Below are 10,176 nucleotides of genomic sequence, written 5' to 3'. Positions count from 1 at the left end.
GGACAGGGAAATGGGACAGCCTGAAAGGCAAGAGAGAATCAGGCGGGACATAGAGGTTGTCAGGGTCACAAAAAACATACGTCAACACTAAGTCACAGGCACATTTATTATCCTGCGGTACAATTAGGTCTTCCCTTCCCCAGCAGTGTTATGGGAGGGCCAGCCCTCAGGAGGCGGCCACGCTGCCACCCGAAGCAGGCCCGTGGGGCGGCAGGGTCATGGGCGGCAGGAACAGAGCCTTCAGCTTCCCCGACAGGCTGGCAATCTCGGGATCCTGTGCTTCGTAAGACTTAACAAGGCGGGCAAACTTAAGAACACCTGCAAAGGGGAACGAAGCATCAGTCCACATCCACAGGGGACGGATGTGCCCAAGATGGCAGGAGGGAGCAGCTGGAGCTGGAGTGGATGGCTGCTTCCCCTCTGGCCAGGTAGCTGTCTTCAAAACAAGACCCAGGCTATGCCCTGCGTGGTCCGGATAAACTATTTCCTGGTCTACACCAGGCACGACCGGATGGGATGCAGTGAATGAATACATCCCAGAGCAGTGTGCTTCCCAGGATCAGATTAACCATTTTAGCAGTTTAGTCACAAGAGCCCAAAGGATGCGTACCCACCAGAACGAGATCGCCAGTCTATAACCAGGACACAGCAGGATCATGGGCCAGCTGGGCGGAATCAATAAACATTCTTGGAGAACTCGGTGATCTCACCCAAGAAACAACCCTCAGATTAGCCAGCCCTCAGATTAGCTGAAACACTTTGGGGCGGGGGCTGCAGAAGTGTGTGGTCATATAGACATCTCACTAAAAGCCATCAAAATGGGGCTCATAGGAAGTTCTCCTGTGGCCTCCAGCACTGGTTTACTAGCAGAGCCTGATTTCTCATTTTAAAACGGAATAACAGTATAATTAATGGTAACGACAACATGCACTTAACCTCTCAGCTCAAGTTCACAGCAGACCCTGGGCTCTGAGCGCCAACACTGTTAGACTGTGGCTGCCGCCGTGTGGCGAGAAAGGAGACGACGGCTCAGGGACCCAACAGATCCATCGTCCTCTCCTCGACCCACTTCACCGCCGACCCCCGTGCGACCCACCTTCCCCATCGCAGCTGAAACCGTAGGCTTTAATAACCTCCTGCTGAATCTGCGTGGCCACGGGCAACACGAATTGCAGCATTTTGCCCATGTCGTTACACGCGTTGTCCCGAGCCTCGTCCATGCGAACGGCATTCTCTGGCGCCGAGAACGCCTGGATCACCTCGGCCAGGACCACTGTGCATAGATGCAGCCCAGGAAGGAGTCGCCGCCGCGAGTGGGAATCCGAGTCCGGCCGACCCGAGCGGCCGACAGCGCAAGGAAAAGGGCAGTGGATTAGTGAACTGAAGCCGTAATAACCCGATATATTCGGCCCCCGAATTCCTCGCTGAGAGCAAGGAGACTCCTCTGAAGAGAGAATGGCCCCGCGCACCCCCACTTCCCAACGAATGCAATCACCCTTCTCGCCCAGCGCCTTTCTCGAAAAAGGAGCCCCCCGGGCAAATGGGAGGCTTCTCACCCTTGGCCTGCTCTGCGCTCAGGGCCGCGGACTGAGCCGAGGCAGACGCCATGGGACAATAGATGCACGTGCAGCAACGACGAGCTGGCAAAAAACGAACCAGCTCCTAGCGCGGCCCTTGCGGCGAAAAAGAAAGGAGAACAGGAAACGACATCAGACAGAACCGGAAATTTCCAGACAAGAAACCCAATCTCTCACGGATTTTCTCCGCCAAAATCGGACTAAAGACATACAAAAAAAAAAAAAAAAAAAAAAACAGTTCCCCAACCAAATACTATTCTATTGTTCACAACGACTTTTGTGGGAGGGGCTTTCCGGTATAAACCGGAAAGCCTGCTAGACAAATTCTAAAAGAGCTGTAACACTAGGGGCGTAGCACCCGGAGATCGCGCGGCATAGCCACCAACCCCGCTGTCAGTGAGGGTGAGCCCCGACGGCCGGTTCCTAGCTCCTATTGCTCTACAGATAACGAGGCAGACTGCGACTTTCGGAGGGGAAGACCGTGTTCTAACGAACTCTTAAATCCTTCGCGGCTAGAGTTTATGAACGTTGGATGGGGGGGGGGCTATGCAAATGAACCGATGCCGATTGGCTGAGGAGGAAGCCAGTCACGCCCCCTTTAGTTTTTAAGAACGCGGACGAGGCTTCGCAGCAAAAGAGCTCGGCGGCTCCTGCGCTTTCCTAAAATGGTCTTGCGTCGAGGTGTGAGGTGACGCCCTCTAATTTCCCTTCCCTTCTGGGCGTTTGAAATTGTCCCCCCACTCCCTCTCCCCGCAACTTTAGGGTGGTTAAGACACCTGGGTTCTAAACTTATTGCAGCCACGCCCCCTGCACCTCCGCTGTATCACTATTTCTAGCTACTCAACCGAAAGGATTCGGGTCCCCGGAGGCTCCTAGCTGTAGGACCAGTGGCAGAAACGCCTCCCAAGTCTGCGTAGTTCCCTAGAGCTGTCCTGGGCCGCCAACATCCTGACTGCCCAGCCTTGGGAAAAAGGGTCGGGACTTGCCCCGGCACCCCTTATGGCGGAGCCAGGGCTCCAGGACCCCGGGTTCTTTTTGAGTCCCCTCTCCAACTCGCCAGGGTCCCTACCCACTTCCGGGCTGGTCTCTGGGAGGTCGCACGGCTTTCTCTCGAGGTGTCACTGCGCGGAGACCCACACCCCCACCCACACCTCACAGCCCACAAAGAAACAGCCACAGACATCTTCCTGGGGAGTCGTGAGGATGTTTTTGTTTGGTTGGTTTCGTTTGGGATGTTCTTTAAAGAGCGTCATATAGATATTTATATATATAAATTATTAATGTGGGGGAGGGGCAAGGGTCATACATCGCAGTGAGGGGGCGCACACGGGGCGGGGAGGGGGGGCGGCTGGGGATGGGCAGGGGCGGCACACGATGCTACGCAAAACAGCCACAGCTAACAGATGAAATAATCACACCAGGGGTGGGGAGCGGGCAGCGGCCACGGGTGTGGGGGGGGGGGGGCTGCACGTGGGGGAGGAAGAAAGTCGGGGGCCAAGGGAGAGGGACCCGGTCCAAGATACTGTGCGCTTTCTGCCCCCACCCACCCCCTCCCTGCCTCCGCACACCACAGGAGCCTCGGCCTTGCATCTGTCCCTTCCTCCCTCCTGCCCAGAAGCCCGAGGCCCGGGGCCTGAGCCGCACCCCGGAGGCTCTGAGTGGCAGGCGGGGAGAGAGGCCTCCTTGGTCCAGAGGCAGGGGCATGGTGCTCTCTCGATCGCAGGTCCTACAGCGGCTTGTCGCTTTCCTTCTTCAGATGACTGGGGGAAGAGCGGGCAGAGTAGGGGGTGGGGGGGAGAAAGACTGAGGTCCATCCTGACCCCCCCGCTCACTGAGGATGGGTCCCCTCCCGCGGGGGCCACACCCACCCCTGGCAGGCTGGGGTGCATCCCCTCCGCCGGGTCCCCTCCGGTGGGTCCCAGGCACCCTGTGGTACCTGTAGTAGTCCTCCTGGGCGGGCAGCGGCACACTGTGCAGCGGGTGATGGGCGTGCAGCCACTGCTGCTGCTCCAGCGCCAAGCGCTGCAACTCCGCTGACTGTGCGTGCATGGCCTGCAGCTGGTGAGCTGCCGACATCGGGGCAGAGAGGGAGGCTGGCAGGTCCCGGTATGGAGCAGCTGTGGGCAGGAAGGGCAGGGGCCACATGACTGATGAGGTACTCAGGTGGCCAGACACTGTACATACAGAGGAACCGCAACTAATCAACGTAGGTGACAGCCAGTCCTACCAGCTGCCAGAGGTGGTTAGGCCTCTGAGCCTGACCCTAACATCTGTGCCTCTCAGCCAGGGCCTCAGCCATCCAGCCTCCATTCCCAGTTCCTCCCGCCACCTTCTCATCTCTCCCCAAGCCCAATCAGACTGATTCCAGCACCTAATTTCCTCTATTCTTTCTCTCGAGAGACTGTTCCCACCCCCAACCTCCATCCTTACCAAAGAGCTGGTGACGAAGAACTTCGTTCTCGTGCAGAGGGTGAGGAAGAAGGGGGTTGGGGAGGGTCCCAGCTGGGTAGGGGATCCGGGTAAGGTGAGACCCTGAGGCCAGGGGGTCAATGAGAGGGTGCACCGAGGCAGAGGCTGGAGGGTAGAGAAGAGGAAGGTGTCAACAGAAGGCAGGTTTGGGGAAAACCATGCATTTGGGTGAAGGGCTCCATGCCTGGGAAGAGAGGTGGACGATCAAACACAGGGTGATCCAGTGAAGCAAAAAAGGCCCAATGGAGGGGCTAGGGGTCTGGGAGATGGACAGGGCAAGACCCTACTGCAGGAGGGACAGACGGACGGATGGCAGAGGACAGGAGATTCCAGTTCTCAGAGGGACCTGAGGAATAGGGAGTGGACTACTGAGAGGAGATGGAAGAGAAAAGGAAGTTTAGGAAATGAGACAGAGAGGAACTTAAAAGAGAGCACAAGGAGCCTGGAATGAATGTGATTGTAAGGCTAGATGGGGCAGTGTTCTGACAATTAGAAAAATGGTAGAAAGACTCATTGTGGGTAAAGCTCATTGTCACTTGTGATCCCACAACCTGAGCCACAGGGCTTTCTAGAAGGTCACAGATCTGTAGATTCGGAGAGGAACATGAAACACCTCTGCCTGGATGGAGAAAATGGCAAGAAACAATAGAGGTGAACCCAGAGGAGCAAGGAAATAGTTATGAGAAGGGCTCAGGGACAGAGGCTGTGAGGGGAGGAAGATCGCACTCCTTCAAGGGTTTCCACCTCCGGCTTCTACCATGGGGTGTGGGGGGAGACGCCAGACCTGAATGGGGCTGGGGTGTGGGGCAGGGTCTCTGCAGTAGGGCTGGGGTAAGAGGAGACAGGCTGGGGAGGCAAAGACCAGGGCAGCAATCTCAGGAGAGCGGCTCAGGCCAGACGTGGGGTGGGAAGTCCAGGCCTGAGCAAGAGAAGCGCCCAATGACCTGCCAGGGTGCAAGGTGATCTCAAAGGGCCTGGCCAAGGACGAGGGAGTCTCACCTGCGTGGATGGCATCCTGCTGGTGGAGGTGCAGGTGAGAGTGGATGTGGGAGTGCTGGTGGTGATGGGGGGTCACGTTGAGCATCTGCAGCCGTGCCAGCGGGTCATTGCCCAGGGCGGCCACCCTTTCTGCATGTTGCCTCTCAGCTGCCAGACGCTCCGCGTAGGACATGTCAGGCCGCAGGGCGGGCCCAGCTGCCAGAGCTAGACGTTCTCTCTCCAGGGGCCCCAGGCTCGGATGGAAGGGGAAAGGGTGCAAGCCCGGGGGGCCAGGCTGCAGAGCCAGGCCCCCGTGTCGGGGGAAGGGATCCAGGCCTGGCCCAGGGACCCCATGTAGGGGCTCCAGCTCGCTGGGCTTCACCTCAAAGCCAGGCTTGAGGCGGTCACGCAGGTCTCGTTCACGGGCTTCCCGCTCCCTCTCCCGGGCTGCTGGGTCACTGCTGTACAAGGCCGGGACATTGTAACCCAGGAGCCCCGGGTCCACTGCCCCCAGGGGCACGTAGAACGGATGGTTGCGATTGCCAGGAGACATCACGTGGGGCCGGGCGTATTCACTGAGGGTGCGTAGGGCTGGAGTGTCGGGGCCCAGGTAAGGGGGCACTGTAGCCACAGCACTGCCCGGCTCAAACGGAGGGCGATGGGGCACTGGGCCGAGAGATGGGCACTCCACTGGAGCACGGCCCTCCTGAGCCAACTTCTGTGGGACACAGGGAGACGCGGGGTCAACAAAGCAGGTCTGGGTCCTCAGCTGCTAATTTGTCTCAGCACCTGAATGCCTAAAGCCTCAGCTTACTGTAACTCGGCCTACCAGGGATTTCCCAGCCCCTTCTCTTCCTGCGGAGGAGAGATGCTCTTCCTACGATCCACGGGTACTCTGACCTGAGCTTGCCTTTCTTTTCTTCAGCCCAGGGATGCAATTCCTGCCGCTGGAATACTCTGGTCTCCATTTCCTGGGTTGCCATGGCTCCTCCTGTCCGACAGGTGGCGCATGGCCCCACCCCCTCGAAACTCTCTGAGTCGCGTAGAGGGCGGCCCCGAGGCGGGAGGCGCGCACAGTGACGCACTCACCACGCTGCGTTCCAGCTCGCGCTCCTTCTCGCGCTCGCGTTCCTTCTCGCGCTCCCGCTCGCGCTCGCGCTCCTTTTCTTCGCGCGCGCGCTGCTCGGCCTCGCGCCGCACCTTCTCTACCAGGTCGGCCCGTTTCTTGGCCAGCTTGGACCCCTCCAGCGGTACGAAGTACAGATCGCTGCGCGCGCACGAGTTAAAGCCGCGGTCCAGGTGTTTGTTGAACCTGCCGGGCGCCGAGGTAGCGCGCGCTCAGCCCTGCGAGCGGCACCCCCACTGGCGGCCGAGAGCAGGGCCTGGAGTACTTTGATAAGCATCACACGAACGGGGGACCCATCCCGCGCTTTCCACCCCCAACCCCCGCCCCGGCACTCACCTGGCCGACTGGCTGGCGTGGCTGGGCACATCTACCACCTTGGGAGGGGGCGAGGGGCTGCGGGCCGGGGGCACCGGGCTCTCGGGGGTCTCATATTCCTCCGCCGGCTCCTGTTTGATCTGCGTGGCACTCAGGGGCGGCCCAGAGGCGGGGGCCGCAGGCGGTGCGGGCAGGGATGACAGGCCGGAGGGCCCCGCAGGCGGCAGCGGCCCTGACCCCACGGTGGGCGACCCCGGCTTGAAGGTCCCTGGGCCTGCGGGCGGCGAGGCGCCTCGGTAGCCCGGTGGGGTCCCCGTTCGGAAGGAGGGCGGCGACCCCGGCTTGTATCCAGGTGGAGTGGCTGTCTTGTAGGCCCCTGGGGACGGGGCTCGCTTGCCATACGGCGGGGGCCCAGGTGGGGAGGCTGTCTTGTAGCCTGCTGGCGAGGAAGCCACTGTGGCAATGACCGTGGAAAGTGTGGCCGAGGAAGTGGTGACCGGAGGCACCGGTGGAAAGGAGTAGGGCGCCCCTGGGGGACCCTGGGAAGGAGAGGGGTGTGAACCCGGGTAGGACCCTTGAGAAGAGGAAGAGGAATTGGAAGAAGAGGAGGTTGGGGGTCCATTGGGACCTGCTTGGCTGTAGGACACCTGGCTGTGAGGTGGGGGCAGGTGTGCTGGCCCTGGTGGGTAGGGTCTCAGAGACCCCAGGGAGGGAGACATGGCATAGGGGTGTGCATGGTGGGAACCACCACTCTCCAGGGGGTGAGGATATGCTCCAGGGGGAGGGGGCCCAGAGCCCCCATGATGTGGTGGTGGTTGCTGCTGCTGCTGCTGCTGCTGGTGGTGGTGGTGATGTGTTGGGGCTGATGGGTGGGCTGTGGACTGGCCTCCAGCTGAAGGAGGGAAGGGACCTGGGTGGGCACTGCTGTTGGCTAAGAGGCGGCCATAGGGAGGAGGTGGAGGGGGACCCTGGCTCCACACAGCCTGGGATGGAAGAGAAGGCTGCGTATACTTGGGGGGCTGATTGGAGACAGAGAGACTGGTCGGGGGAGGGAAGGAGTGGGGATAACTGGGCAGTGCCTGGGAAGCAGGGTACTGGGAGGCAGAGGCAGAGGCAGAAGAATTGGAAGAGGCGGCTGCTGCAGAGCTGCTAGTAGAGGATGAGTAAGGATACCTCATTGGGGGGGCAGGGGCTGAAGAGGACGCAGGGGGCAGAGGATGGGGTGAAGGAGCCAGAGTGGGCCCCTTCTCCGGGCCAGGAGGAAGTCCACCCATGCTCTGCCCCATGGCATGGGGGGAGGGGAGATGCCCAGGTAGTGGCTGGGCCCCCAGGCCAGGAGGAGAGGCCGATGCATTGTTAAGGGGTCGCAGAGCAGGTGGGGGAGGCAGGTTTGGTGTCACGTGGGGGAAGGAGGCTGGTGGTGGCGCAGACGGTAGGCTTCCACCACCGACTGGAGTGTTAGGTGGCTTCGTTGGGGGTGCACCACCAGCCCCAGAGCTTGATATTGAAATGGGGGTGGTGGGTGGGGGGTGCTGCTTACCCCCACTAGGGGCCCCCACTGAAGAGGCAGCCCCGCTCCCCTTGGGACCCAGTGGGGGTCCAGACAAAACTCCCCCACTAGAGCCCCCAGGGTAGAGCTGTGGATGAGGGGGAGGAGCCCCTGGAGGAGCCTGGAACATCCGAGATGTGGGGGGCTCCATGGGAGCATGATATCCGGTGGGTGTCACAGAAGGGTGGGGTTCAAAGCCAGGCTCTGGCTGTCGGGAGGTGCTGTCAGGTGGTGGAGGGGAGGGCGGGAAGAGTGGAGGTGGGTGATAGGGGCGGGCTGGGCCCTGGGACAGGCCAGAAGACGAGTCGGAGTCATTCTCCACGCTTCCAGGGCTGTAGATGCTAGGAGACGTGCTCCGGTTGTCCTGGTCGATGTCCCTGGGGTCACTGCTGCCATCGTCATTGAGGCTCCGCCCATCCAGACTGTCCAGATCGGAGGGAGACTGGGGCCGGGGCAGCTCCTGCTGCACAAGAGGGAGAGCCGTGGTGGCCTTTGCTTTTCCTGCCTCCCCTGGATTTGGGGCCTTGCTGGCACAGAATGATTTCCCATCCACAGCACACCACTGCACCACAACAGGAAGAGCACTTTTGCTCAAGCCCACCGCCTGAACTTCTGGGGATCCTCCACTCGCACAGTCTCTCCGCTGCTCCCTAGCAGGCATTCGAGTTCCCGCAGGGCAAACCAGTTCCTTCCTCAGACATCCATCTCTAGCATCTCCTCCCATTCCACAGCTGAACCCAAATCCTTATCTTCCACCAGCCCATCTGCCATCCTCTCATCTCATCTACCCTTCTAATTAAACATCCCAGAAACCACTGGTTCTTAAAAAGACCGCTTCTGCATGCTCTACTTACTCGTTCCTCCTACTGAGACTTCTCATCCTGGATCTCCTCCCCAGACCCTGCCTGAAAACCAGGCCCTAGAAAGGGAGAGGCTAGAATCCCCCATGCTCTACCCATTCCTCTTTGGCACTGCCTGGTCACCTGACACTCTGGCCAGAGCCCTAAAGATCTGACACATCCAGACAGACCACTTCCATAAGCACTCGGAGAAGACTATTCTCTCATGTTGCAGACAAAATTAAAGTAAGAATTGTGAGTGAAAGAAAGTTTGAGTGAAAGAATGTCGAGAAAATGGGTCATGATGGCGACAAGGGTCTCTCACCTCAGTTTTGGTCTTTTTTGGTGCATTGGTCTCCTCACTTTCGCTCTCTGAGATCTCTTCACTCCGGCCCTGCTTGCTGACCTTTGGGGTGGAGGCTTCCTCTACTCGGGCTTTCTGTTAGAAAGAAAATTCCTATCTTGTACTTCCACCGGTGCCCTCAGCCAGACAGGAAGCTCCCCCCAACACACACATACACCGTCAGCCCCAGTGCCCGGGCATCCTGTGGCAGGACATGGGGACAGAATACCTTGGCCGTCTGCCTAGACTTCTCGGCTTTGCCATCACTGCTGGACGTGCTGACCCCGCCAGGGGAGGCCCGGCCCCTCGGTCTCAGCTCTTCCCGGGGCCCAGGGGCCTCTTTCTTCCGTCCACTCCTCATTGACATCTGAGGGAGAAGGAAGTGAGCAGATGATGTGGTTTTCTACATTACACCTCACTTCATCCTGTGCCTTCTTTCTATTCCCCTCCAGTGGCTGTCGCGGAAGGATGGGGTTCAAAGCCAGGCTCGGCTGTCGGGGGAGAAAGAAAGGAGGGAGGAAAGAGTCGAGGAGGGTGGCCAGGGTGAGCGGGGCATGGGGACAGGCCAGAATCTTTCCTGACCATGGCCTTCTGTGTCTCTCATTTTAGCTCCTACTCACTGAGTCTTTATTCTGTCGTGTCTTCATTCTTCAGGCTGTGGAGACCCCATTCTCCTCTGCCCGGGCAGCTGGATACAGAAACTTCTCTGCTTCACCCTAAGTTTCCCCCAGCTACGACCTGGGAAGCAAGAAGCAGGCTCTCCGAGTTTTCAGCACCTGGAACTTGCAGGGCCTGTCTGCAGTGAAGCCTGTTGGAAAAAGACCATCAGAGTCTCCAAACTGGTGAACAGAGTCTGAAGAGGGTACTGCTGCACTTGTCAAGGGGCTGAGTGGGCAGCCCAGCCATGACACACTGCTGGCTTGCCCATGGGCCGCTCCAGCTGTCTGTAAGTGAGGGAACCTCTGCTGGCAATGTCATCC

At 59.5% G+C, this 10,176-nt stretch overlaps 2 protein-coding genes and 1 non-coding gene across 5 annotated transcripts; all 3 read right to left on the bottom strand.

The window, feature by feature from the left end:
- Nucleotides 1-88: 88 nt before the first annotated feature.
- C1H12orf57 (chromosome 1 C12orf57 homolog) lies at nt 89-2,095 on the bottom strand. Of its 3 annotated transcripts, XM_055569413.1 has the most exons (4): nt 1,964-2,090; nt 1,557-1,673; nt 1,097-1,273; nt 89-318 (listed from the first exon to the last, which is right to left on the bottom strand). In XM_055569413.1, exons 2-4 carry the CDS (start codon nt 1,606-1,608, stop codon nt 167-169), a joined length of 381 nt encoding a protein of 126 aa, XP_055425388.1. In that variant the 5' UTR covers nt 1,609-1,673; nt 1,964-2,090; the 3' UTR covers nt 89-166. The 3 variants fall into 3 exon arrangements, with proteins under 3 accessions (XP_055425388.1, XP_055425398.1, XP_055425378.1); XM_055569423.1 differs by lacking the exon at nt 1,557-1,673 and having other exon boundaries at nt 1,964-2,095; XM_055569403.1 differs by lacking the exon at nt 1,964-2,090 and having other exon boundaries at nt 1,557-1,767.
- Nucleotides 1,568-9,954, bottom strand: ATN1 (atrophin 1). The gene is made up of 10 exons (XM_055569382.1): nt 9,817-9,954; nt 9,426-9,563; nt 9,179-9,292; nt 6,487-8,477; nt 6,114-6,336; nt 5,046-5,742; nt 4,008-4,151; nt 3,514-3,694; nt 3,222-3,337; nt 1,568-1,673 (listed from the first exon to the last, which is right to left on the bottom strand). The coding sequence occupies exons 1-9, from the start codon at nt 9,841-9,843 to the stop codon at nt 3,304-3,306; spliced, it is 3,549 nt and encodes a 1,182-aa protein (XP_055425357.1). The 5' UTR covers nt 9,844-9,954; the 3' UTR covers nt 1,568-1,673; nt 3,222-3,303.
- LOC129642570 (U7 small nuclear RNA) lies at nt 1,862-1,923 on the bottom strand. The gene has a single exon (XR_008709824.1). It is a non-coding gene; the product is annotated as a U7 small nuclear RNA (small nuclear RNA).
- Nucleotides 9,955-10,176: the final 222 nt, after the last annotated feature.

This window comes from Bubalus kerabau, chromosome 1, assembly GCF_029407905.1.
Source record: "Bubalus kerabau isolate K-KA32 ecotype Philippines breed swamp buffalo chromosome 1, PCC_UOA_SB_1v2, whole genome shotgun sequence".
Taxonomy (NCBI): Eukaryota; Metazoa; Chordata; class Mammalia; order Artiodactyla; family Bovidae; genus Bubalus; species Bubalus kerabau.
The sequence above is the reverse complement of the archived record's forward strand: the minus strand, read 5'-3'. Positions and strand labels throughout refer to the sequence as shown.

Bases quoted from the DNA above. Each gene is read 5' to 3' on its own strand.
- ATN1 (XM_055569382.1), bottom strand. From the start codon at position 9,843: ATGAAGACACGACAGAATAAAGACTCA. The intron at 9,293-9,425 runs GTATTCTGTCCC...TCTTTCTAACAG, and splicing joins AGTCTAGGCAGACGGCCAAG to AAAGCCCGAGTAGAGGAAGC. The intron at 4,152-5,045 runs GTGAGACTCCCT...TCTACCCTCCAG, and splicing joins GCAGGATGCCATCCACGCAG to CCTCTGCCTCGGTGCACCCT.
- C1H12orf57 (XM_055569413.1), bottom strand. From the start codon at position 1,608: ATGGCGTCTGCCTCGGCTCAGTCCGCGGCCCTGAGCGCAGAGCAGGCC. The intron at 1,274-1,556 runs GTGAGAAGCCTC...ATCTATGCACAG, and splicing joins GAGCGCAGAGCAGGCCAAGG to TGGTCCTGGCCGAGGTGATC. The intron at 319-1,096 runs GTGGGTCGCACG...TCCCCTTTGCAG, and splicing joins TTTCAGCTGCGATGGGGAAG to GTGTTCTTAAGTTTGCCCGC.